The sequence below is a fragment of the Rhododendron vialii genome, chromosome 5a, assembly GCF_030253575.1.
Source record: "Rhododendron vialii isolate Sample 1 chromosome 5a, ASM3025357v1".
NCBI classification, from domain to species: domain Eukaryota; kingdom Viridiplantae; phylum Streptophyta; class Magnoliopsida; order Ericales; family Ericaceae; genus Rhododendron; species Rhododendron vialii.
This window is the reverse complement of record NC_080561.1, coordinates 15,190,111-15,215,774: the sequence shown is the minus strand read 5'-3', so window position 1 is coordinate 15,215,774 and position 25,664 is coordinate 15,190,111. Positions and strand designations below refer to the sequence as shown.

General features: G+C 39.1%; 2 protein-coding genes across 3 annotated transcripts; one reads left to right on the top strand and one right to left on the bottom strand.

Annotated features, from left to right (window-relative positions):
* The first annotated feature begins 875 nt into the window (after positions 1-875).
* Positions 876-10,754, top strand: LOC131328063 (uncharacterized). Of its 2 annotated transcripts, none has more exons than XM_058361203.1 (2): positions 876-1,322; positions 9,662-10,754. In XM_058361203.1, the coding sequence occupies exons 1-2, from the start codon at positions 1,100-1,102 to the stop codon at positions 10,477-10,479; spliced, it is 1,041 nt and encodes a 346-aa protein (XP_058217186.1). In that variant the 5' UTR covers positions 876-1,099; the 3' UTR covers positions 10,480-10,754. The 2 variants fall into 2 exon arrangements, with proteins under 2 accessions (XP_058217186.1, XP_058217187.1); XM_058361204.1 differs by having other exon boundaries at positions 1,207-1,322; positions 9,560-10,754.
* A 253-nt stretch (positions 10,755-11,007) lies between these two features.
* Positions 11,008-19,743, bottom strand: LOC131328062 (stromal 70 kDa heat shock-related protein, chloroplastic-like). The gene is made up of 9 exons (XM_058361202.1): positions 19,318-19,743; positions 18,288-18,670; positions 15,562-15,814; positions 15,147-15,226; positions 14,928-15,070; positions 14,747-14,845; positions 14,379-14,568; positions 13,574-13,972; positions 11,008-11,686 (listed from the first exon to the last, which is right to left on the bottom strand). The coding sequence occupies exons 1-9, from the start codon at positions 19,490-19,492 to the stop codon at positions 11,276-11,278; spliced, it is 2,133 nt and encodes a 710-aa protein (XP_058217185.1). The 5' UTR covers positions 19,493-19,743; the 3' UTR covers positions 11,008-11,275.
* Positions 19,744-25,664: the final 5,921 nt, after the last annotated feature.

The following is a 25,664-nucleotide window of genomic DNA, read 5'->3' as shown; positions in this document are numbered from 1 at the left end:
ATTTACCGAATATGATAAATTTAATGTATTTATTGATCAATAGTAATGACAATTATAACAAATATGTTTAATTTCGAGATCCGCATATGATGAATCTGCAAAAATATTAATGACAATTTTGACTAACATGATCGAATTGTTATACATGAACATCTTGACAAACGTGGTAATTTTGTTGCCTATGAACAAATTATCTCTTAAGGTAATTTTTATCATGATAAATTTTTAAAAATATGACGAATTTATTACAATCGACTATGAACACAAAACTTCTTATGACTTGACACCTTATCCAAACCAGACCACGAAATTTACCACATTCGGAGGTAGGTAAGGTAATAAATATGGCATAATAAGTGGAGGAAGAAGTAATAGCAATTTAGTTAGTCAACTATTGCTTAAGGGTGAAATAGGGCTTTCATGCAATTTCAGGACCAAAAGATAGAACATGATGATGTCATGGATTAGAAGATAAGGGCTGTAATTAGGATTAATCTTTAATTTTCTCAAAATAAAATAAAAGGAAAATGAATGGAAGGGATGCGGAATGATTTTTGCACAGCCTTTTAAACTTTATATGCTTCTTTTTGTACATTTAGTCACATAAAACTACAGACATTGTGTTATTACTGCACATAGACAAGCCTAAACAAAGACAAAAAAAAAACACAGGAAAATGAAAAAATACAAAAATCATTTTCTCTCACTATTCCTGATCAGTCTCCTAAGGCTACCATGCCCCTGCCTGAGAGAGAGAGAGAGAGAGCGAGAGCTTGGATTAATATGGGGGGATAAAATGCGAGATAGAAGGGGATATGGAATGACTCACCTTCCTCTGTTCATGCACACCGTAGGTCTCTCTCTCTCTCTCTCTCTCTCTCTCTCTCTCTCTCTCTCTCCAAAATTCACATACATACCTCCACATTAATCTAGACTCAAATTAATTACGCCAATTGTGAGAATCACCTGAGGAAAATCGTTCCGCTAATCCTTCTTAATTCGTTTGAGTACTACGAAATTCAAACGAAGAATTAGGATTTGTGGAAAATAGGAATTCAGTCGAGTTTTGTACCGAATCGTGTATATATATTCAGATTCGATGACCCTTGAGAAACTAACGCAGATATTGATGGCGGCGGAAGAAGTCATCGGCGGTGGCGGCGGTGGTGGTGGGGAGTCGGTGCCCGCGTCACCGAGGAATAAGGTGAAGTTGTTGTGTAGCCACGGCGGGAAGATATTGCCTAGGTCCGCCGACGGTCATCTCAAGTACGTCGGCGGTGAGACTCGCATCGTTTCTTTCCCTCGTGACATTAATTTCTCCGGTACAATCTCTCTCGCCCAATCTCTTCGTGCATTTGTTTTAAATGTCCGGAACGGTTTTTAACCTCCGATACTGTTATACCCGATCTACCCTTGAGATAAAAAAAAATTGCATTTGTATCGACAGGTTCCCGTCACACATATTGGGTTTTTGTCAGCTATATGTCCAATATTGTACCACGTGGGTTTAGGCACTCGAATTTTTTTTGTCAAAAAAGATTTTCGTAACTCCACATTCATTACATGTCGTACGATACCATAGCGTTACTCTGCAACCATTACCATTATGTATCATGATTGTTAGGAAAAAAATTGTAATAACAATTATAGTAACTGAATTGAGATAAAACCAAAAACTATAAAAGGATCAGGAAAAGCAAATTGAGGCCCGTGTTTCACATGTTGTCAGACAAATTTGTTGCCTCACCAGAGATGCGGCAGCTTTTGTCGGCGTTTGCCTCTCAAGAATGCTCGATTGAACTCAATCTCAGAAGCACCGCTTGAACTATGCGTTGAAGCGTTGAACTAAACTTTGTTTGTTCTCGATCTCGAAGAGTTCGAAAGAACTCGGAGCCGAACTCAGAAAACAGAAAGTGGAAAAAGATGAGACTAATTAGAAGAATAGGATAAAGCTTTTGCTTGTGTGTCCGAACCTAGAGCTTGGAAGCTCTATTTATAGGCTACGAAGGGAAATCGAAATTAATGACCCAACCAAAAATGGGCCAATAAAGCCAGAGAAGAAACCAAGCCATGTTTATCCAACTCTATCTTGGTGATTCTACGGCATTTTTATGGTGAATAAGTTTTGAGAAAGAATTTGTTTCAATCAAGTTATTAGGTATTTTTGGTAGTGAATAAGTTGTTGAGAAATGTCAAATTATTTTTTTTATCTGTAAAAAAGATTTCATTAACTCATAACACGAAATACAAAAATGTCAAATTATTTCTAATAGTGAATAAGTTGTAAATGTGTTTGTGAATACAGTTACTGTAACCAAAAAAAAAAATTTGCTGACAAATTGTTAGTTACCATGAACGAGATAGTAAAATGCTAAAACTTGTTGATTTTTGTGAACTACATTCTAAAAACACCTAAGTTTTTTTCGCAAATTGCTACCAGAAACATGGCAAGGTGAAAGAATTTAATCTGGCTAAGGGAGTTGGGAGGCATCCCAACCAAGAAACTAAATACAAATCCTCTTTCTTTCTTTCTTTTTTGGAACATGATAGAAATGCATTGATAATAATAAAGTGAAAGTACAACTGTGCTGTCGTGGTTACAATAATGAACTAATGAAGACACGCCAATGAAGAGCAAAGACCAAACTAGGGCCTTAGGAATAGAACATAGCGTACTGAGCCGCAAAACACAAAAGTACAACTATTATGCTATCGCCAGAAAATAAAAGGCTAACAAGAGGCCTAGGAACGCGACGACAAGTGAAGGCCAACAAGGGCCTAATCAACGGAACATAGTGCGGAGAGTGTGATGTGCCTGCAACCAAAACGAGGACAAACGGAAACTAAAACTAATACTACAACAGAAAGAAACTCACCACCTCAAACCCTACAATACAGCTGAAAACTTTTAACAAAACCTAAACTAATGCAACTCAAAAGAACCCCAGCCAAGGTTAGCATCCACCAACGAGCCATCAAGGCAGAAGAGCCCACCACATCAACCGAAGGCTCGCACCCATTTTAACCGGCGGCCGACACAGATTGGGTAGTCATTCAATCAATCTCCACAAAACTTCAGCAAACCTGCAAGAAACAAATAAAGATCCCGAACCAAAATCTCAGCCATGCACTGGTAAAACTCGATCGGATCCAACGGGGAAGGGGAGAACGAGAGGGGAAGTCGGATCCAATCGGAAAACAAAAGGAGGAAGAGACCGATCGGACGGAAGAGGGGGGGGGGGGGGAATTGAGTTTTGGAAAACCAGCCAAACGGATGGGCGAAGGGGCTACTGGAATAAGGGGAACCGAACGGCCGTTTGAGAGATAGAAACATGCGTGGCTAAAACAGAGGGGATTGGAGCGCCGGAACAGCAGGCTGACAAAGAAGCAAGGCGGAGGCGGCGGAGAGGCTGGGCACTGAGGACGCGGTGGAGCGTACGACTGGGGTGATGCTTAATCAGAAGGAATGGGTGGTTTTACCGACGGTGGGGAGGTGGGTGTGGCGGGGGAGGAGGCGGCAGCCTCCCCCACCGTGGGAAACTTGGCTTACTCTGTACGGGGAGTTGCCAAAAAACCATATTTTAGACTAGCTAAACCAAATTTCATCCAGGCCCATACCAACCAAGGCCCAAATATGATATTTTGGGATAATGGGGCCGATGCCCAGATCAATTTCAAACTAACCTAGACCTCGGCCATAGGCCACGGGTCCACTAATTCTGAGTCCCGGCCCTAACCCAGCCTTGTCTAGGTGTTCGGTGACGGCAAGCGTGCACACGTCCTCCCTTAGATATTAACTTTGTTCGATTTGTTTTTGAAAAAAAAAAAATTTCAACTCAAAAAACACTCATTATCCTTACTTTCAATTATTAAACTCATTTTTCTCTTCATTCATTACCTTATCTCCAATCATTATTATCATTTCTCTCTCTATCTCTCTCCACTCATTATCCTTATTTACAATCATTACCCTAATTTTTCCTCCACTCATTATCCCAAACAACAAACTAAAAAATTCTCAAAAACCCATCTAAACACAACATGATCTTTTGCAATTTCCAAATGAGACAATTCTCATTCATCCTTAAAATAAATTTTGTTCATATTTAAGCTCGTCAAAATATTCGACATTTCTTCCATTTTTCCAACAATGATAACATCATTGAAACCTCAGGTCACTCTATAGACTCTACATTCACATTCGAGAAAGAGAAAACAAAAGCATAACCAACACTGAATTTTTTGCCTGTGATGACACCAAGTTTCCCCAATACTCGGTCTCAGCCAACAACATATACACACACGAAGTATAGATGAACATTTAGAACACACACGAGATTTACAAGAACCCGTCCCAACATACATACATACATGTAATAAAACAAAACTGAATCTGACAGCCAGAAATGTGGGTTGGTGCCTGGTGGGTCAAAAACTTATAACGAGGTAGAATCATGTTTTTTTGATTTGTTAATGGCAAGGTCCAAGGAAACATTATCTTAGAATGCTAATAAAAAAGTATTTGACATTTTCTTTTGAAGAGTTTCTGACGTTTGACTCTATAAAGATTAGGGTCAGTTACGATGACCTCCTGTAACGCCTTGAATTTTGGGAACGTTAAATAGACAATTTCATTGAAAAACTAAATAGAGTCTGGCTCAATATTACATCATAATCTTAACAAAAGTACTTTTATTCAACAAAACAAGGGGGAACTAGGGTTTCTAGCTTTTGCTCAGCTTGTTCCTCCATCCTGATTAGCTCCTCGGCTCCAACGGCATCCAAGGTGTAGAACTCACGCTGTTCGTCTATAAGGTCTGACACATTATACCGGCACCGCCACTAATATAATATGTCAGGGTCACCAAAGGTAACACCATGAACTACAAAAGCTCAATAGAATATCTCATACCCTCTAACCCTTAACTTACAAACAATCGATCACAACTTCAATGTTTTCCACATAATTCACACATATTTGACAAAACGGTTAACAATATCACATCCTCATTTATTATCCAAATTAACTTTTGTGTCCTTAATTTTCCGAATTTCTCCTACGCGACTTCTCGTAGACCGTGTCACCATTTCCCACATTTCATAAATCATATTAACATTTCCAAAATCGTTTTAACACACCCAACCTCGGTTCTGCCGTTCCAATCTCCCGAGTATCCTCACAATGGTTCCGCCGCACCGGGTTCCCATTAACACACTTTGCATTGGCTCCTCTCTGCGGATAACCAAGCCATACACCCAACCTCGGTTCCGCCGTTCCGGTCTCCCAAATATCCTCACAATGGTTCCGCCGCACCGGGTTCCCATTGGCACACAAAACACACACCACACAATGGGCTACCATGTCCGGCCACATTGCGGTTTCTAAAATATTTTCCCTTTTCAAAACACGCCTTTTCATTTAACCACACCCTAGGTGTCATGTTTCTACTTTCTCGATTTTCGTGTCTTGTTTTCATGTATAGACTCTGCGGTAGGACTTTTCACAAACATAAATTATTCATTGTAATCTTGAAACTAAACTAGCAAGATCATCCAACTCTATATTAGTAATCATGCTCATAACCATCCTAAATATCAAAATACGAATACTTCTAATCAAACGTTAACTTCCTATCTTTCAAAATCCGTTCTTTCTTACTTTGTGGAAAGTTCTAAACAACATATGATTATTAAAGTAAAAGTTATTTATTCAACATGTTCATACCACCATTAGCAAAACGAGTTTATTCACTATAATGCATTTCAAACATTAAAAGCAATAGATAACCTTATCTACTCAAAAATATTTCATGTTATACTTTGAACTAAAGAGTAAAGACATTCTACTTTCTAATATTCGATTCTACGCTATACGTTGAGTTAGGGGACAAGGGATTCTACGTATACTTAGAGATAACGTGTATGGGACTCTACCTTTCTTCTTGGCGGTAGTGACGACTACGGAAAGTAAGTTGACGATTGGGCGGGGTAACTTCCTACGGTTTGCTTCTGGTAGCTTCGAAAGAGAAAGGTTTCTCTCGGAACTAGTTTGTGACTAAAACTACTAAACTTTATGGATCGAAATGGAGGTTTAGGATGAGTTTCTTGAAGAACTTAGGAGAACTCCAAGAACACTCAAGAACAAGAAAGAACAAAGAACAAATGCAAGAATTCTAGAGAGAGAAGTTGGAGGATGAAGGAGTGGGTTGAAATGGCAAGTGAGGGGTCCTATATATAGCAAAATTCTTGGCTCCTCCTCTCTCCTCTTGGCCGGCCATATCTCTCTCTCTCTCTCTCTCTCTCTCTCTCTCTCTCTCTCTCTCTCTCTCTCTCTCTCTCTCTCTCCCATGGATTTGCTCCATGGTCATGTCAAATCATGCTTGAAAGCCTTCCATGACTTGTCTTGTCCAATCCTTTTAGGCTTAAGGCTATAAACTAACTAGGATCTTAGGCTTTCTAGGTGAATCTAGGTGATTATAGCCTAGGTCTTACAAGTCTAGGGTAGGGTTTGATTAGGCTAAAGAGTAGTCTTCCATGTTTAGTCATTCATAGGTCTAGGTTGTAGTCAATTTCTAAGATGATTAAAGGCTAGTTTGGAAGCAAATCTAGGATGACTAAGGCTAGGATTCTATGCTTGAAAAAGACTAGAATGAGTTGTAAAGTCAATTGGACAAAGGCTAAAATAGGGCTAAAGAGGTAGCTTGTGCAAGTGTACAAATCTCAAAGTGCACGCATGCACCTTTCTCTCTCTCTCTCTCCTCTCTCTCCTCTCTCGGCCTCTCTTTCTCCTTCTCTCTCTCTCTCTTTTCTTCCATGTGCCTAATATATATATATATGTGTGTGTGTGTGTGTGTGTGTGTGTGTGTGTGTGTGTGTAAGACTATGGAGATTTAGGTCTAAGTAGGCTTTACAAGGTTAAGAAGGAGTAATGATGGTAGTCAAGGCTCTCAAGTATTAGTCAATATCCAATGGACAATACTTCCCCTAGCAATCATACATATATCTATACATATATATACTAGGTATACTTAGGTCCAAGTAGCCCTAATAGGTCTTAAGGAAGGTAATGATTAGGGTTAGGCTTCCAAAGGAAATCCTATGGACCAATGGTTAACCATTTCCTAGAAAGTAAGTCTATGGTCAAGTAGTCATGATTAAAGTAGGTTATGAGTGCTACTTTTGGTAGTATCATGATAACTATCTTTGTCTAATGGTTTTTAAATGCTAGGAAAAGGTGACTAAGTTAATTGGTACTTAGATTTACCTAACTAAAGGATTGGAAACAAAACCTATTACTCACAGGGTAAGAATTTCCCTAACAACTATCGTTCAATAGGTAAAGAGAAAAGATACATTAGGAAGATGTAATGATGAGAAATAAAGTCGAGAATTGACTAGTCATGAAGTGCAATGATTACTTCCTAGGTCTAAAAGGTTCATAAGGTTCAAAGAGGGTTGAAAAGGTTCTTTTAGGGTTAGGAGAATGTAACTAGGCGAAGTAATAGTTAGGCTTCTCTAACTAATCGGTTGGAAGCTAATTCTACTTGCCAAGTAGGATTTCTAGCCAAGAAATATAATTTAAAGATTTTATTACACTCACAAGAAAAATATACAAGTGTTTCTACAAGCATACCTGTCTTTAGAAAATGACTAGATTGTCTAATGCGAAAGATTAAATTTTTAGAAGCCTTAAATCTAATTATAACGGATTATTAGATATTAAAAAGGAATTTTAACAGCAAATTTATAAGTAATAAAAAAAATTAAATATTTAACGAAATTTTTATTTACCAAAAATTAGGGTCGTTACACCTCCCCACAGGTTTTTGACAAATACATTGATCTCCCCTAGTTTACAAACTAATCTGCAAATTCCCTTTCCATTAAAATTAGACTAAAGGCGAAAATTTTGATACATAAAAGACTATAATACCCTCATGCTTTATATTAAGGCATATCGTTGTATTATATATCAACAGTATTTCATATTTTGCATGTAAATCAAATAATCAATAGAAATTTTTTAAAAATTAACATTTTATGGGAATTTTTTTATTGTTAGTGCATGTTTTCCTATTTTGTCCAAATATTTATTCCTCTCGTCTATATAAGTTGAAACATAACAAATTTTCTGGAAGACCAAAAAAGAGTAATCTAAAGAATTGAATAATATAAAAATTCCAGATTTACTTATCAAAAATATATATAAAAATTCCAGATTCTGTTGGTTTTTTTTTCAATATTGGGACAAACGAATAAAATTTATTCTTGGTTTGGATGTGAAGAATTGCCTTAGGATGGAGCGACCAAAATTTAATCTCTTGAGTGCCCTTTTTCAAAATTACTCCGAGTGTTGTTTGTTTGTTTAATTTTCTCACCGAGACTAACCAAAAATAGTAAAACTAAAGGACCAAAACTATAAAGAATTCAATGTTGAAAAAAATTCACTTTTGTTAGCGGTAGTGTATTTTTTTTTTCCAAGCTTCGTTCGATTGTTTTCCTTTTAGAATTATTCTAAAACTTGACAAACTTTTTTGCACACATACAATCCTCAACTCTCTTCCTTCCTCCTCCCTCTCAGTCCCCTTCCTCTCTGGCCTCTCTTTCTTCTCTCCTCCTCTCTCTGCTTCTCTCCTTCTGCCATGGAGGAGAGATGGTTGAAGAAGATCTCCCTCCCTCTCCTTTATTTTTGGGCTACGGAGACCAAATCTGGGTTTTGGCTTGTGATTCCAATTCCCCTGCTCTCCGACCTCGACGGTGAAGGTGTGTGCAGCTGACTGGACTCTTATCTTCTGGTCCAGATTTGCAGCGGGAGCATACTTTTCTCTCTATATTCCATAGCGGTTTCCTTGGCCTCTCCGCTCAACTGGGTTCAAACACCACTATTGTATTTTCTGTTTTGTTGTTTTTTGTGTTGTATTTGATTTTGTTCTATTGTTTCTTTCCGTATTAATATAATTGGGATTATCATAAAAATAAAAATAAAAAGTACATGATGACTGTCATAAAAAAAAAGTACAACGCGATGTGACATAAAATATACTATAATTTGTCCTACAACTACAAATATTCACAACACATGTTGACCCTACACACACTTGCAAACACTCAAAATACGTGTGGGATGCGTAGGGCTCACAAGTATTGTGAGTGTTTGTGTGAAAATGTTTGTGGTTTTAGACTTTTTGTTCTTACATATGTTAGTCTGTAGAGCACCAATACACCACCCTCAATAAAAAGCGTCTTCACCTTTGATACGTACCGGTCAATTATTCGGGGCATTCCGTCGTCATATGAACCAATGAAAATCAAACTAGACGTGAAAACTTGAAACTCGAACAGCAATGAATTAGCGACCGGGGAGAGGAACATTTTGCTCAACTTGTATCAGGCTTTTGTATCAAATTTTGACGTTCCCTTTGTTATTGGGTAATGCTTGAACCCACCCTTTCATTGAAATATGTATCCAAGGGGATACTATACATCAGTTCTACAGGGTATTACGTACGTATTAGGCTTCATGGTTATTAAGCTTTTTTAGTTCCATTTAATGAAACAGCTTATTAGCTCATAGATAATGAACATTTTCAAAGCATGCCCTTGTTTGCAAAAGTGCATCATCAACTGAAACACCTCGCGTTCCTTTCTTCTTTATTTACAGACCTAATGAAAAAGCTTGCAAGTGTATGCAACGGCGACATCATCCTCAAGTATCAAATAATCCCTGAAGATCTCGACGCCCTAGTCTCAGTGAAAACCGAGGAGGATCTCCGCCATATGCTCGACGAGCATGACCGATATGAAAGCATGGGGAACCCAATGCTTAGAGCCTTCCTCTTCCCAGCTAACCCAGTTGTAACAGAGAACTGGATGATGACCTCCACCGAACACCAAGCAATCGAGCAACGATACATCGATGCCGTCAACGGCATAATCCGATCAACAACCACGGTGACCACTGCCATTAAACACCATGTCACCACTGGAAAACCCCTTTCGCCTACCGGAGTTTCCTCAACCAGCTCCTCTCCAAAGTCTCCTGAGAGCTGCAACATAGAAACTGTTTTCCAGAAAAGTCGACAACTCCATATCCATCGGGTCCACAGCTCACCCAGCATATCTAGTCTCAGTGGCCAAAACCACCACAGCCCTACTACTGCTCCCATGCCCCACAACCAGCAGCACAACCAGAATTACCAGAAACTCCAACGCCATGGGTATCTATCTCCTAGATCACAAACACCGGAGAGGCTGGTTTCGGTTAGGTCCGTTGGGAGAGAAGACTCCTGGAAGTACCAAGTGATTCCCGGACCACCGGGAAACTATTACCCGGTGGCAATAGCCAGACACACAAGGGGAAGTGGGTGCTACTGCAGCAAATGCATGCACTTCGATGAATATGGTGCTTATAAGAATAGAAAGATTGCTAGAGCAGGTAGCCCCTTTAGAAGTCCCCCTCTTCCCAGAAGCCCGTCGTGATTCTCATGAAGGCTCCGTAGTCGGTTCTACGGGGAGACCTAACTTGGCTTTAACTGGAGGAATACTGATTCGGATGACTTAATTTTTCACTTACTGTAAATACTTGAGACCTTTGATTTGTGGGTTTATGAGACTGTTTGATGTAACAGTATTAGGTGAAGGTCATCACTTTGAAGAAGAATCAGAATTGCACTGTATATATAGCTAACAAACATTCTGTGAAGGAAACTGTAAAGTTTCTGTGATCATTGAGAAATAACACAGGGTTCCATAGACAATTGACTTCTTCAGTTTCTACATGGATATTTGATAAGAATGCTCAACTGCTATCAATCTTTATTCTTCCTTTTTCTTACGAGGAAATTGCCGGACTTTCTACACGCAGCAGGATTATGCACACAATTTTCTCATTTTTATTACGCAAAAAATGGCAAGAGACATCAAATGAAGTATGCATAATGCATTACGTCGTAGGTATGCAAGAACTTTACAAAGGCGACCAACATAACCGCATAACTCTCCAGCAAATGCGTGAAAATTCCTCAAGTATCTCCCATCCTTAACAAATAATTCAAACAGCAGTTCAAGGGGTTGAAAATCCTGAAATTCAGTGTATTATCAGTAGTAACTCTATTATCCTAGTTTTTTCCCTCAACCAACTGTAAATCCTGAACAATTAACTACCAGCATCTCATCCAATCTTCCCCCAACAAATACTTACACATATATAAATAAGAAAACAAAAACAGAGGGGGAAATGAGCTGACCGGTGATATTAATCTCTGGTACTCTCACATCACTTGCTATCAGTAAAATCTGCATCAATGACATCCCCATCAGGTCCTTTGCCGGATGATTCTGAAGGCCCAGTGCTGCCACCAGGTGCAGGGCCAGCACCACCATCTGCCGCCACACCATCACCAGGCTGATTATAGAGGGATTGGCCAAGCTGCATAACTTCCTGATTAAGGGCAGCCATGGTATCCTTCATGGCTTGTGTTGAGCCCCCTGAGATTGCATCCTTGAGGTCTTTAAGTTTGGCCTCGACTTTCTCTTTCACTGGACCCGGAACCTTTTCTCCCAATTCCTTCAACTGCTTCTCTGTCTGGTACACAACCGAATCTGCTTGGTTCTTTGTGTCAATGGCTTCTCGCTTCTCCTTGTCTTCCTTGGCAAATCTTTCCGCTTCTTTAACCATCCTCTCTACCTGTACAATTTCACACTTATCCTCAGTGCTATTCGACTACGGCCTACAGGCCTGTTTAACCAACCAGATAAAACATGAGATTTGATTACAAAACTGCAGAACCACATTCCCTCCCTCTTGGATTCCCCCCTGCTTTCGAAGAATCAAAACAAGATGAAACGAAAAAGGAGAAAAGCAACGCCACCATCAGCGACAGTCCAAGACTCAAAATCAATTAAAATTGCTTTGGATGCCATTTTCTAATTTGAACCAGTTGGAACTTCAGAACACTGCAGAGACGACAATGAAGACCATGAGCAAGAAGAAGAATGTTGTTCAATTCAAACCCTAATCAAACCTTCCTTTCCAATTTAAATTAGAACAATTCAACAAGTCCCAACAATTTTCCCTCGAGAAACCTGAAATCGACGGCGGTGGCGGGTGGGATGTCGTTTTGGAGGGGACAATGGGGAGTGGAGGGGGTCGATAGAAGGTGGAGTTCGCCGGAATTAGGAGTCGCCGAAGAAGTGGCTGGCTGGAGTTGATATCGGCCAGACATGGAGGTGCCGTCGTGGGGAGAGGTGGTGGTTGGTGGAGTAGGAAATCCAGGGCTGTGTGAGGGAGGGAGGGAGAGATTAGGTGTAAGTGAGATGGAGGAAAGGGAGTACAATTTCAACTCCGCCATTGATTTCAATGGTCGAGATCAAGTGTCAAATTTTGTGTGGGTATATATATATATATATAGGCTCCTTATGAGGGATCCCCTACTTAGCTTAAGTGCGGACTTCACATTTTCCGATCAAATTTCGATGATCCAAACCGTTGAATGTGTTGAGAACATGATTTTAAGGGTCCCGCAAGAAATCAACTAAAAATATGACCGGAAAGTGCTTGATCCAAACAGTTTTTCATTTTTTATATATACACAAACACACACCAAGGAAATCTGGTTACAGTTTAACCCCTCGCTATAAGTCCGATAGGATCAACCATCACACAAGATTATAAATCCCCTCATGAATTGTCCAACCAATCATAGTGTATGAGCAGCTTTATAAAGTTGTTATCTGCTCACCTAATCAGTTCACGAAATAAATGAACTTGGTATTATTGTGGACAAGAAGCTTGATAATGCCATTATTGTCTATCTGGTATAAAAAGAGAGTGCATCTACACACAACCATCAGCTACCCATGGAGAGTCAACGGAAGGCTTTGGGTCCAGAAAGAGCCTAAACTAATCTACAGTGAGCCAAAATATCACCACAAGAAAAATGTTCATATAGACATACACAAGACACAGCACATGACGAATTTTTTTCTTATTTTTCTAGTTTCTTTTCAACTCTAGTTAAATGTACAAGCTATCCACTTTTCAACTAATTCAAGTTCAGCTAGAGTTTTCCTTGGCCTTTTGGTAGTTGTTTGGCCTTCACTTTCTTCCATTTTTGTCCATGAGGTATAAAAAGAGAGTGCATCTACAGACAGCCATCAGCTACCCATTGAGAGTCTTCTTTTTCTACTTCCTTTTCAACTCTAGTTACTATGTACAATCTATCCACTTTTCAACTTATTCAAGTTCAGCTAGAGTTTTCCTTGGCCTTCTGGTAGTTGTTTGGCCTTTACTTTCTTCCATTGTATCTGTAGTTTAATTCGTATCGGAAGGCTCCCATCCGTAGCTACCCCGGCCAAATCACTTTCAACCTTTCTATACACATTCAATTCTTAACCCACAAATACACGGGAAAAAGAAATAACATTAAGAAACACAAGCATCTATGTACTGGGACTCAGAAGCAGAATTGTCAAAAAAAATTTCCCAGTGCAATGAGATGGAACTCAAGCTAGCAATGAAAGATACTGGTATATACAATTATATAATGCACATATTGTTATACCAAAACCATACCTCATCACCAGGCAATGTGCTAGCACCAGTAATCGTAATATCTTGCTTCTTTCCAGTGCCTTTATCAACAGCAGCGACAGAAAGGATGCCATTGGCATCAATGTCAAACTTGACTTCAATTTGAGGAACTCCACGGGGGGCAGGAGGGATTCCATCAAGGCGGAAGCTTCCAAGAGATTTGTTGTCCCTAACAAACTCTCTCTCTCCTTGGAGAACATTAATCTCCACACTTGACTGCCCATCAGCAGCTGTCGAAAACACCTCTGATTTTGATGTGGGCAAAGTTGTGTTTCTCGGAATAATTTTTGTCATAACACCGCCTAGGGTTTCCAGACCCAAAGATAATGGAATCACGTCCAGCAGGACTATGTCACTCACATCTCCTGCCAGAACACCAGCCTGGAAAAAAAACAAATAAATACAAAATTCAGTCAAAAAAGCTGAAATAAGAGTTACCCCAGAATGGTACCAATTCTGGCAGTTCAAATACTAAATCATAGCATGCTACCGTGTTGAAAATGCGAAAATTTACCAATCTTGCTCCAATGCAAGAAATGCTATTTTTCAATTTCCTTCCTGAAAAGTCAAATCGCAATGGCATTTGCAGGTCACATCAAGAGAGAGAAGGGTATGGCCAAAATCTGAATGATGGGCAAACAAAATGCCAGATATGGCCATTGATTTAGCCATGCATTAGAGCACCCAGAAAGTGGATGGTCACTGGACTTGCTCTAAAGACTAATACCGGCAAAGGATTAACACACGATAGCCATAGATAATAGCAGGATAAAAGAGGAGGATTGACCTGAACAGCGGCCCCAAGCGCAACAACTTCATCGGGATTTACAGTAACATTCGGTTCCTTTCCAGTCACTCTTCTCACAAGTTCCTGAACAGCTGGAATACGAGTTGACCCACCAACAAGGATCACTTCGTCTAGATCACTGAAAGACAGCTTTGCATCCCTCAAAGACGTTTCAACTGGTCTTTTAAGCCTAAGGCCAAGAAAAATTTAAAGACTCAATATATATTGATCCAAAGGAGAAAAATATATCAGCAAAAAAAAAGGAGACAAACATTTGCCTTCAATCATGCAAAACTGTCACAAATGTTATATGGAACAAGGCATGAGGCATCTAATTAGACACTTGATCTAAAATATAGTGCACTTACCTGTCAAGCAGATCCGAACATAATTCTTCAAACTTTGCCCTTGTGAGAGTGGTTTCAATGTGCTTGGGTCCATCTGCAGTGGCCGTAATGAAAGGCAAACTAGGGGAAGAAAAAAGTGTCAACAAAAATGAAGAGAGGGGATGGGGTGGGGAAGAGACTCGTTCAGAGACACCACATATACCTAATACTTGTTTGAGTCAAGGATGATAATTCCATCTTTGCTTTCTCTGCTGTCTCAGTTAGTCTTTGAAGAGCTTGTTTGTCCTTCAACAAATCTATGCCTTCATCTTTCTTAAAACTAGCAGCAAGCCAATCTACAATTCTCTGCAAGAAGAATGTTAATTGAGAAATAATCTTCAAAATAAGATCAGATATTTTGACATTCACAAAGGATGCAAACCTTATCGAAGTCATCACCCCCTAGATGTGTATCACCAGAAGTTGAAAGTACCTCAAACACTCCATCCCCAACCTCAAGAACTGTTATTCAAGAGAAACAAATTATACGAATACAGATTCGCCAAGAAGAAAACATATTAGCATTCACCATTATCTTGCACCAAGAAGATAAAATCCGGAATGATGATAAGACTAACTTATTACAGCAAGATGCAAAAGCTTGTCAGAGTGCCATAGTTTCAAGAAAATGAGCTTCAAGTAAAGAATTATGATAAGACTAAGAGTTATCATGGCAGAGGAAAAACCGACACAAGATAGCGTTGTAAAAATTGAAATCCATGCCTCTGTATATTCTTCTCTTTTAGAATGGCTAAATTATAGAATATACCAAGACAGAGGTGAGGGAGTCAAGATACCTGAAACATCAAAGGTACCACCTCCAAGGTCAAATACCAGGATAGTTTCATTGTTCTTCTTTTCAAAACCGTATGCCAATGAAGCAGCAGTAGGTTCATTGATAATTCGCAAGACTTCTAAGCCAGCAATACGACCAGCATCCTTTGTGGCAGTCCTTTGGGAATCATTGAAGTAAGCCGGCACCGTGACAACAGCTTTAGTAACTTTGTCATTCAAAAATTTTGATGCATCATCCACAAGTTTTCTCAAAACCTATTTCGGACGGAAATAGATATTATCAAGCTACAACGTAAGTTAAAAGAAGAAATGAATGAATTATGCTTTGATAACATTTGCTGGAAGTAACAAGGAAACTATTTTACTCAATTATGCTTTGATAAACTCAAATTCGTTCAGTAGATAAACAAACCACAAATACCATGCTTCCAGCCAGTTAAACTGATATTTTGCACTAGATGAAACAAACTACTTTACTGTTATACTGTTTTCAGCTATTCTTGTGTTCCTAAATTCAAGAAAGAAGAGAATTACAAAACAAGACCAATACCAAATCTATGAGCAGTCATTTATACAATATATGGAAAACAAATATACGAACAAAAACAAGAAGATTGACACCAAAAATGTGACATCGAAAGGCAAGCAACAAAATAGTTATTCAACATTATCCTTTCAAAGAAAGTAGGGAATTGATTTGTTCCACTTCTTGGCACAATCATCCAATGAGTTCTTCTTTCACTTGACGCCGAAATCAAGGACCGAAATCCTTCAAATCCGGACTCCGAATAACAACCCATGAGTGAGCCGCGCAATTTTCTATAGAAAGATGGATAGAGGAGTGCGTTAGTGTTACGACTGATGAGCGAGTGAACTTTAGGAAGGAGTGCCCAATGAGGTCGAATGGTTTTCGTCCATTCCGGAATACACAACCAAATAATCCATTTGACCCGCATTTGATTGATCCGTTGCAGCTTAAGCCAAACACTCGAACATTAGCATTGGCTGCTATGATTGGAGCTGTGATATTCGCTTAGGACTAGTCTAATAAACTTTCATTTTGACCGCGGGATCACTGACGAAGCAAAAGACAGATAATTCACCATAGCTCAAGTTAGCTTTCTGAAAGAAATGAACTAACTAAGTTGAAGTTCCAGGCTTAGTAGGCTTTCAAGGAGGCGTTGAAAGATCGGAGGAATAGTGGTAGAAAAGGAGTAGTCACTTCAAGACAAAGGCAGGCTAAAAGGAATGAATTATGGGCTTTAACCGACTCGGGGATGGGCTTGACTAAACTCAGTCTCAGGCAGATCCGCTAGAAAAGAGGACTTTAGATGTCTATAGGTTGAAGGCGTGGACATGTTTGAGTAGGGATTTTCTAGAGGCTAAGGCAGCTAAAAGGGCTTGGAACTACAGTGCTTCCTCTATCAATTAGATCCTTTTTTATCCATAGAATAAAAGAGGCATCTCTATTTCTTCATATTTCGGCTTCTATGAAGTTTATTTCTTTGCTACAACTCATAAAAATGGATATATTTCTAGGAGCGAACTCCGGGCGAATATGAAGCGCATGGATACAGCCATACAGATTATGCCTTTGGAATGAAAGAGAATTCCAAATCCGCTTTGTCTAACATCATTGCAAGCAACAGTTCTACCAAGTACCAACTATAGAAAAACATCATTGCAATTGCAACTTTGAAAGCATTATTTCCATCAACTATACAATAACATCAGTCCAATTGGAAGCAACATTTCAACCAGTCTAACCTTCAATTCCCCTTGCATGCACATTGCTTGTAACTAATTTCCACGATGCAGTCCCCTATCTATTTCTTCTGAAATCGTATTTGACATATATCACACATCTAACTCCCAAGACAATAAAATCCAAAGGGTCTGTTTGATTAGGAAGAAAAGAGTGGTGGAAACTGGAAAGCGAAAAAGAAAAGAAAATATACTTTCTCGCATGCATTTGATTAGTATGAAAATTCTACAAGATATCTCTTTTTCCAACTGCATCAAAGTTTTGTAATTTACCAAAATTACCCATATATATCTTAAACACAATTCCAAAAGCATATCGGCTAAACCAAAACAGAAGTATACCAACCTGATTTTACAAACTTAATTTGAATACAAATACCAAATAAGAACTCTAGTTGGTTGGAAGTGGAACACAACTTCAAAACACAAAAAAATCTAAAGAGCAAAAACTTAATTATGAGAACTCTAAAGACAAAAATTCAATATGCCCCTTTAGAATAATATGATCAGAAAAATAAGATCTTCACAACGGTTCACACGAATTGAAAATTGGAGCACTTAGTTTTTTAATCATATGTTATCCTTCAGTTTTGCATAAGGGCAAAAATAGAAATGTATACTATCAATCCAATCCTATCCCATGTGAAACAAACATGATATTAATAATCCCATCACCTAATTCCATCCCAAACAAACATACTCATTACCAATCCCAATCCTAATCTCATCTCCTTACAAATCTCATTCATCTATCACTGTTATCAAACGGGAACATATTGTATTGAGAACCCTTCAATGCACATAGGCCCATATGCATCGAACAACTGTGGACACACTTGTGTCCGGAGTTGTGTTCCTAGACTTTCTGAAGTTCAATAGCATTTGCTAATCCATAAGCGATCCAAACACATGGTCCACATCATTCTATATACAAAACCTGAAAGATACTGAGAAAATCCATCACCTGAGCCGAAATTTCCTCTGCAGCAAACTGCTTTCCCATGGCAGGGCACTCAAGCTTAACATTCCCATTCTCATCCCTCACCACTGTATACGACACCTGCTTTGCCTCCTCATCCACCTCCGCCATTTTCCGCCCAATAAACCTCTTCACCGAGAAAAAAGTATTCTCCGAATTCACCACCGCCTGCCGCTTCGCTATCTGCCCCACCAACAAATCCCCGATCTTCGTCCAAGCCACCACTGACGGCGTTGTCCTCTGCCCCTCAGAATTTGTCGCTATCACCGGCTTCCCACCCTCCATCACCGCCACGGCAGAGTTGGTCGTGCCAAGGTCGATTCCCACCACCTTCTCTGCCACCACCCTCACTGGTCCCACACCACCTCCTGTGACAATATCAAATTTCAGATTCTGTAGAAAAATTGTGAAACTTTCATACTGCTAAATTTTATATAATTGTCTTCTAATGAAATTACTGTATTATAGTGGGATCGCTTCAGAAGAGCATGACCAACCCTAACCCATTTTTACCCAAACTTGCGTCAAAACTCCTGTTGGGTAGGCGTTTTCCAATGCTGAACCCATATTTTTACCAAAATTCAATGTTTTGTTTTATGTTATTCCTCCAAAATTTGGGTCAAAATTGCATACTTGTGAATAGTAAGAAAGTGAAAAGAGGGATTGAGAAAAAGGGTTTGGATTTGGGTTCCCCTCATTTGGATAAGAAAAAGGGTATAAGCAAAAGGGTATGCCATTGGAGATGAGTTTTCAGCGTTTTTACTACTTTTGAGTTCGAGTAGGAAAAAGGAAAGGATTCGAGATGCTTAATTACATTGCATCTCAATATGTTGATTCCAAATGAGTAGTCACTCAACGGATTCGAGATGCTTAATTACATTGCATCTCAATGTGTTGATTCCAAATGAGTAGTCACTCAACATTATCGGCATTCAAACACATCCTACTAAACACGCAACAACTGGTAAATAAGAAAATGAAACGAGAGTTTTGAATCTCAATAATAGTTTTCAACCTCTCCTGCTTCCGCTGCTGCTCGTCCTTAGTTTCGGAAAGCGGAACGACGACGAATTAGCAGTGCTCAGTCGCTGGGTGAAGAACACGACACCTCCTCTTCGACTCGAAGATGAAGAGGAAGCGAAGGATGGTTTCCCACCGAAAGCGTGAATCTGAGCTGTAGACGCCGCCATTTGCCTTTGTATTATCGAACTCAAACCCTTACAACCCTAAAAATGAAAGCGATGTCAATATTAAAGTATGTGTACGTATAGAAGGGGGGGAATTGTGTGTGTATTATCCTGAGGCTAAAGTTAGGGTTTGCGGGAGGGGCGAAGGAGGAGGAGGGTTGGGGTTGAAGAAGATAAGAGTCAGAAGAGAAGAGAGGGGTTTTAGCCTTTGCAGAGAGAGAGAGAGAGAGAGAGAGGGGTTGAGGATTAGGTGATTCCCCGTCTGACCGGTGCTTGGGTTTCATTCATGGGGCGGGCCGGCAGGGTGTGGTGGCCGTTGGATTGGAATTTTGGGCTGCCCGTGGTGGGAATACCGAGGTGGTTATGTGTTTCGGCTGGAGACGTTGAAATTGGATGGGCTTGGGAAAAGCTGTTTGGATCAGATGGGCTCCGGATAGGCCTACAGGCCCAATATCAAGACTCTCTACCACCGACTTCGGTCCACAGATAATCCTAGCCATTTATTTTTTGGAAAAATGACGGCCTATGACATGTTTAAATAATTAATATCAGCCAATGATATTTTCAGTATTAACAAATGTTCTTAGCATGTCCTTGGCGAATATTAATTATCAAAACACGTTCCAGACCGTCATTTTCCCTTATTTTTATTTAAGAATTAGAATAAACACCGGCATTTATTTATGTTAGTTTATGGCCCATAACTGTTACTATCATTGTCTTGTCTTACCAATTTGATGAACATTTTCTTTGTTTTAAGCTAGCCAGTGGGGTTATTATTCCCATTACGTTACGTTTGGCTTATTATTTGTGTCACCAAGTACAAGGAGAATAGCTATTCAGCCCACCTTTCTCCGCATTGTTTTTCAATAATTACTACTATTGTATTATTAGTAAATTTATGGGTAATCGTATTTCTTGGGAGTAGTAGTCATTTTTCTAGGGTGTCTTGTTTCCTCCTATTCGAGTACTGCTATAGGTACAGAAAAATTGGGACCGAAATCCTACCGACGGCCGCCGGTGGGCCGTCTCCGGCCACCGGACGGCCGATCCGAGCCGTTCAAAAATTCTAAAAAAAAAAACCGAGAGGCCCAACGCGGGAATCAATGTCATCCGAGGTGTGTAGGGTGCTTGATCGGAGCACCCCTTTTCGTGTATATATGTATATACACGAAAAGGGGTGCTCCGATCAAGCACCCTACACACCTCGGATGACATTGATTCCCGCGTTGGGCCCCTCGGTTTTTTTTTTTAGAATTTTTGAACGGCTCGGATCGGCCGTCCGGTGGCCGGAGACGGCCCACCGGCGGCCGTCGGTAGGATTTCGGTCCCAATTTTTCTGTACCGGTATCTTTACTGTATTTTTCTCATATTAATAATCAGTTGGAATGTAATTCGGCTACTTTGAGGATGTGTCGGTGCTACTCCAAGATTTAAACTCAAGAACTTGCTCTAGCTGAAAGAAATACTGGAAACAAGCTCTAGCGCCGAGTGCATGATCGGTTGTTAAAGTGCAACAACATGGTATTTTCTCAATATTTTAAGGATATTATTTTAGATGAAACTGTGTCGTTCACAACTTCACATATAAAGGAGCTTGTTTTTATGCGGGTTTTTTTTTTTTTTTTTGTAAGGGAATTGAAGTGGGATATATTTTCAGGGTTAGCTTGATATTTCGCTGATCGTCAACTACATCTTGATTTTTTAAGTTCTTTTACTGCTTATTTCTCTATCTTGTAATGTGTCAATATTCTAGGTAAAATGTTTTTCTTATGTGAAAAGTAAAATAAAAAAAAACTAATTACCGCTACACACGTCAAGCTAGGAGGCAAAACCATTTAAATTGTCTGCTTGTATTCTAATTTGCTGAAATAGTTGATAAGGAATTGAATATAGGGCAAAATTGACATTTTCCCAAAGAAAAATGATATTGGCACTCCAAAAATTAATGAAGGCACTTCAAAAAACAAAGGAAAATGACTTTAAAATTACACTGATTTTAGAGTGCCTCCATCAATTTTTTAGTGCCAATATCAGTTTTCTTTTCGAAAAGCCAAAACTTTCGTCCTACAATAACCTTAAAAGCAACCTTATGCTTTATGCTCGTAATAGATAGAAGTTGAGGGGAGAAAAAAGAAGCATTTTGAAATTCCCTACAAAACCACTTGTATTTGGTTACAGAAGTCTTTCCTCCACTGTTTTGCTAAACAAATATATCAAAATTTATTTTCCCGGCTATTCTCCTACTTCTTCCTTTCCATTTCTTCGACCTTTCCTTAAGACAATCATGCAATCCTACAGAGAGAGAGAGAGGGGTCCGGCTATGATGCTCCCAAGTGGTTTTGGGAGCATCATACTCCCATTCTATCTGTTCTATTTGAACCGTTGGAACAGATCGGTTTAATCCCAACCATTGCAAGAAAACCCCTCTTTCTTTCCCTCTCTCTTGGTTACCTGCAATTACCGGTTGTTGCTGGACATGAAAATTTTTGGAAGCCCTAAATTATTTTGGCCCCTCCTCCCTCCCGCCCCTCTCTCGCCTCTCTCCTTCCCTCCACCTCCACGACCTCTCCACCTCAATGACTCCCTAACGCAGACGAAGAAATCAGAGCCAGATGCATCTCATCCCTCTCTCCTCTTGCACAATTGACAAAACCTCCACAGCTCTCCCACCTCCACAGCCCCAAAGCAAACGACAAAAAGTCCTCTTTCGTCCCTAACAGTTAGTCACAACGAAATGCCCTCTCCTCCAACTTTGCGAGGTACTTCTCTCTCTCACCCTCTCGAACACACATCCACCATTACAAAACACAAACACCCCTGCACCGCCACGCGTATCGAAGCCGCTGTGAACTAGGTTTGTGGGTTCTCTTTGTCTGCTTAAATTTCACGTAGGTTTGTTTGGTATGTGTTGCTGTGAACTGGATTTGTGTTACTTTAGTGCTATTTTGTTGTTGAAGAAACAAGTTTGTGGGTTTGATTTGCAGGCGGTGCTATGAAAATATGTCCGAAATTGAAGTGATGGAATCACTGCTTGTTAGTATTTCAAATTTTTGCTTTTAGTCATTGTTTCTAGCTTATTTCGTGAGCCGGGCAAATGGATGGGAAAATATATACTATATATTTCATTATGTTTTCTGGTTCAGAATATCTCAGATTGGTGTCAAAATGATTTAGCTGCTTGTGTTTTTGTGTTTGCACTTGGGTACAAAATTGATTATGTTAGTTGATCAAATATTGAAATGACTATTATCAACTCGACAGCTATTTGAAGTCAGTGGTGTTTCATCGAATCTTAAGAGATTTACTCGAACCGCCCCAAATGCATCGTGGGGTTATACAGTTATACCACTGAAAACAAGTTAAGTTATTTGCATTCTACACTTTCTTGGACAAATTGATGCACGTATGTATACAAACTTACGGGTTGTGTCTAAAATCCCACCTCTACCCGTAGATACAACGACCGATTAGGTGTGTCGGTATGAACTGTGAAGAGACAGAGGACAATCCTGACATCAATTCAGTTTAGATTATAACAAGTGCACAGGTGTGGAATTTAAAATGAATGATCAGAGGTTGCAAGCTCTGAACACCTTGAAGGATTTGGTATGCTAGAGCGGTGGACTACCCCATTTGAGGCAATGAGGCGGACCGTCACAACCTGACTGGTTTGGCCATCTCCATCGTCGTAGTCCTTACGTTTAGCAATGGTAAAATAGCATAGTGCAGCAGAAAACACTCACTCCAGTAGAGTGCTGTATCTCGTGCTAAGGTAGTATTGTGTTATTTCATATTCCCTATTTGGCACAGAAAATAGCATGTTATGTTCTATTATTATGCTTTTGAAATAGAATAAGAAAGGTGGAGTTGGACACCACAGATTGATATGAAGTGCTCTTTCGTTGTGCTAAAATAGAATAAAATGTTACACCAGTAGAGATGGTCTCACAGATTGGATATAAAAAAAGTAATTAAAAATGAGAAGTTGAAAAAAAATGAATAACATGAAATAATCCATTTAGAAATTTGTTAACATATTTATACTATATTTTCCCAGAACTAAACTATCTTTGGGATCATTGTTCTTCCAGTTGCCTTCGTGATAGACTCATTGTTTCAGTTGGTCAAAATTGTGTGAACGAGAATGCATAAATGTATATGTTTTGACTTGTTGTGCAGGTGGACTTACAGAAAAATGATTTCATTCTTGCTGCTAAGATCAACGGGCTCAACCTGCATGATCTCGTGCATAGAAAAACTTCCAAACGACTAATGGACAGAAGTACGCGAGGGCTTAAATGTCAATAAGTACCACAACTCTGGGAAACTACAATTTGTTATGGTAGTCTCTCAGTTAATGGCAATAATTCTGGATGGACAGACATCTTATATGCAGCTATGTTTTCCATAATAGCTCAAAGTTATTATCGAGGATGGTGTTGGCAAGAGAGAGGGAGAGGCATAGATCAAGGAAGGGAGATTGGCCAAAATAAACTGATGGAGAGAGACAAAGGGATACAAGAATTAACCGATCAATCAAAGATATTTGTTAAATGTAGTTAAAATTCAAATCTGAAGAGGGTAGGATTGGCTTGGTTTTGGACTTGATCCTTTTTGATGAGAACAAGTACAGGAATGATATCCGAAAGGCTCAACAGAAATATTTCAGCACTTGGAGGAAAATTTGATGACATTGTAGCTATTTTTGTTGTACGGTTCATGGAGAGTAAATTGCAAATGCCGCCTTTTTTATTATTATTATGGCTTATGTAAATCATTAAACTTGACATGCTATGGGGCCTTTTATTTGCCATTGTTGATGAATGTCATGCCTTGGTGGCTCTTTTCGTTTGATTAAATGTTGATGAATGTCGTGTGCCTTGATGGCTCTTGTTTGATCAATGGTGACCTTGTTGGGTATGTTTGTGAGCTTGTTGGGGTGTGTGCCATGAACGGGTAGTAAATATCATTTCAAAGACCATATATACCATAACTACAGGCTGTGCTAACTAACTATTACCACAAAAATGGAAAATGATTGTACGTACGATTTTAGTGGGCATGGCATGAATTAGTAGTATCTACCATTTTACTTACCACAAATTCAGGATGTGCTAACTAAAAACTAAAAAAAAAAAACTATTGTCCCGACAATTTGTGTGGGTATGGCATGAACTTGAATTACTCGTTGATGTTTCCCCAATTATCAGCTTCTAATTTCGATCATTTGGTTCTTATGCTCCTACGGTATGGCAAGCAAAACTATATTACCTACGGAGAGTACCTACCATTTTCATAACCGTACTTATCACAAATACAAAGAACTTTTGCTCCAGATACTTCCTAAATACTGTTTTCATCTGTAATAAAAATACCATAAAAGTGGTATGTATATAGCCATAAGCTATGGTAAGTATAACCATAAAAAACGTAAAAACTTGGGAAGCTTCATTAGATTATTGTGAAACACTTATTCGAGATTCTTCAACTTATGGTCTTTCGGTAAGTGGGTATGAGGTAATAATCACAACTAAATTTAGTTTGTTCTTGAAAAAAACTCACTTGGTAAGCTTGTTCAACTTGTTATGGAGTTTTTTCTTAAATCTTCATTTTTTTGGACAAGATGAGAGATGAATGGGAGCTAGAGGAGTTAGAGTGGATAAGTTTGTAGGGTTTAAGGTAGGTATGGAGAAACGTAGCACCATTAATGTCATAATTGGTGGTATGGTAAGACTAGTTTAAGCATATAGTCATTTTGCCCTTATTTTTTGGTAAGTATTATCAACCACGTGATAAGTATTATCAACGAATATTAATCTGTCGTAAAAATTCAGCTTTTGTGGTATCTCTAGCCTTATGTTTTTGTAAGTAAGCCTCATTCTTTAGTAAGTATGACATTAATGACGGGTAAGTATACATTCATATATCATCATTAATGTCATAGTACCTATCCCATTAAATTTTATTTGAATATACTTGTATTACTTTTATTCTTCTGTGATAATTAATCCTCCGTTTTTTTTTTATCAAAACCATCTCGTTTTTAACAAAACCACCATATTTTTAGTTTTTGGTTTTAATCTAAGGGCTATGATTTATCTATTTTCAATCCAAGGGCTGTAATTCATTGGGAGTATGATGCTCCCATACCATTTGGGAGCATCACAGAAAA

Excerpts from the sequence above, each read along its gene's own strand:
- LOC131328062 (XM_058361202.1), bottom strand. The coding sequence starts at position 19,492 with ATGGCGGCGTCTACAGCTCAGATTCACGCTTTCGGTGGGAAACCATCC. Across the intron at positions 15,227-15,561 it reads TGGTACCTTTGATGTTTCAG|TTCTTGAGGTTGGGGATGGA; the intron begins GTATCTTGACTC and ends CTTGAATAACAG. Across the intron at positions 14,569-14,746 it reads TGTTCGGATCTGCTTGACAG|GCTTAAAAGACCAGTTGAAA; the intron begins GTAAGTGCACTA and ends TCTTGGCCTTAG.
- LOC131328063 (XM_058361203.1), top strand. The coding sequence starts at position 1,100 with ATGACCCTTGAGAAACTAACGCAGATATTGATGGCGGCGGAAGAAGTC. Across the intron at positions 1,323-9,661 it reads TCGTGACATTAATTTCTCCG|ACCTAATGAAAAAGCTTGCA; the intron begins GTACAATCTCTC and ends CTTTATTTACAG.